This window comes from Penaeus monodon, chromosome 28 (genome assembly GCF_015228065.2).
Source record: "Penaeus monodon isolate SGIC_2016 chromosome 28, NSTDA_Pmon_1, whole genome shotgun sequence".
Taxonomy (NCBI): Eukaryota; Metazoa; Arthropoda; class Malacostraca; order Decapoda; family Penaeidae; genus Penaeus; species Penaeus monodon.
Genome location: NC_051413.1, coordinates 27,681,609 through 27,681,858, shown reverse-complemented (window position 1 = coordinate 27,681,858; position 250 = coordinate 27,681,609). Strand labels below are relative to the sequence as shown.

Genomic DNA, 250 nt, shown 5'->3' with positions numbered 1-250 from the left:
GCATTGTGTGTGTGTGTATGACTTTTGCATTTGCTTCATATAATTTTTTCCTTGACAGGATTGTGCGAGTTGGTGTGATTCAGAATGCCATTGTCAAGGAAACCACAGCTCCAATTGCTGAGCAGAGGGCGGCTCTACATGCAAGGATTTCATGCATGACAGAAGCTGCAGCACTGTGTGGAGTCAACATTATTTGTTTCCAAGAAGCCTGGAGTGAGTCTATACATTAAGATACAAATGCTACAGCGAG

General features: G+C 43.2%; 1 protein-coding gene across 1 annotated transcript in view; it reads left to right on the top strand.

The window, feature by feature from the left end:
* LOC119591457 (beta-ureidopropionase-like) overlaps nucleotides 1–250 on the top strand; it is an 8,502-nt gene that overhangs the window by 4,165 nt on the left and 4,087 nt on the right. Inside the window, exon 4 of the mRNA XM_037940194.1 lies at nucleotides 59–213. Coding sequence (XP_037796122.1) covers nucleotides 59–213 — 155 coding nt within the window. The remainder of the gene's footprint in view (nucleotides 1–58; nucleotides 214–250) is intronic.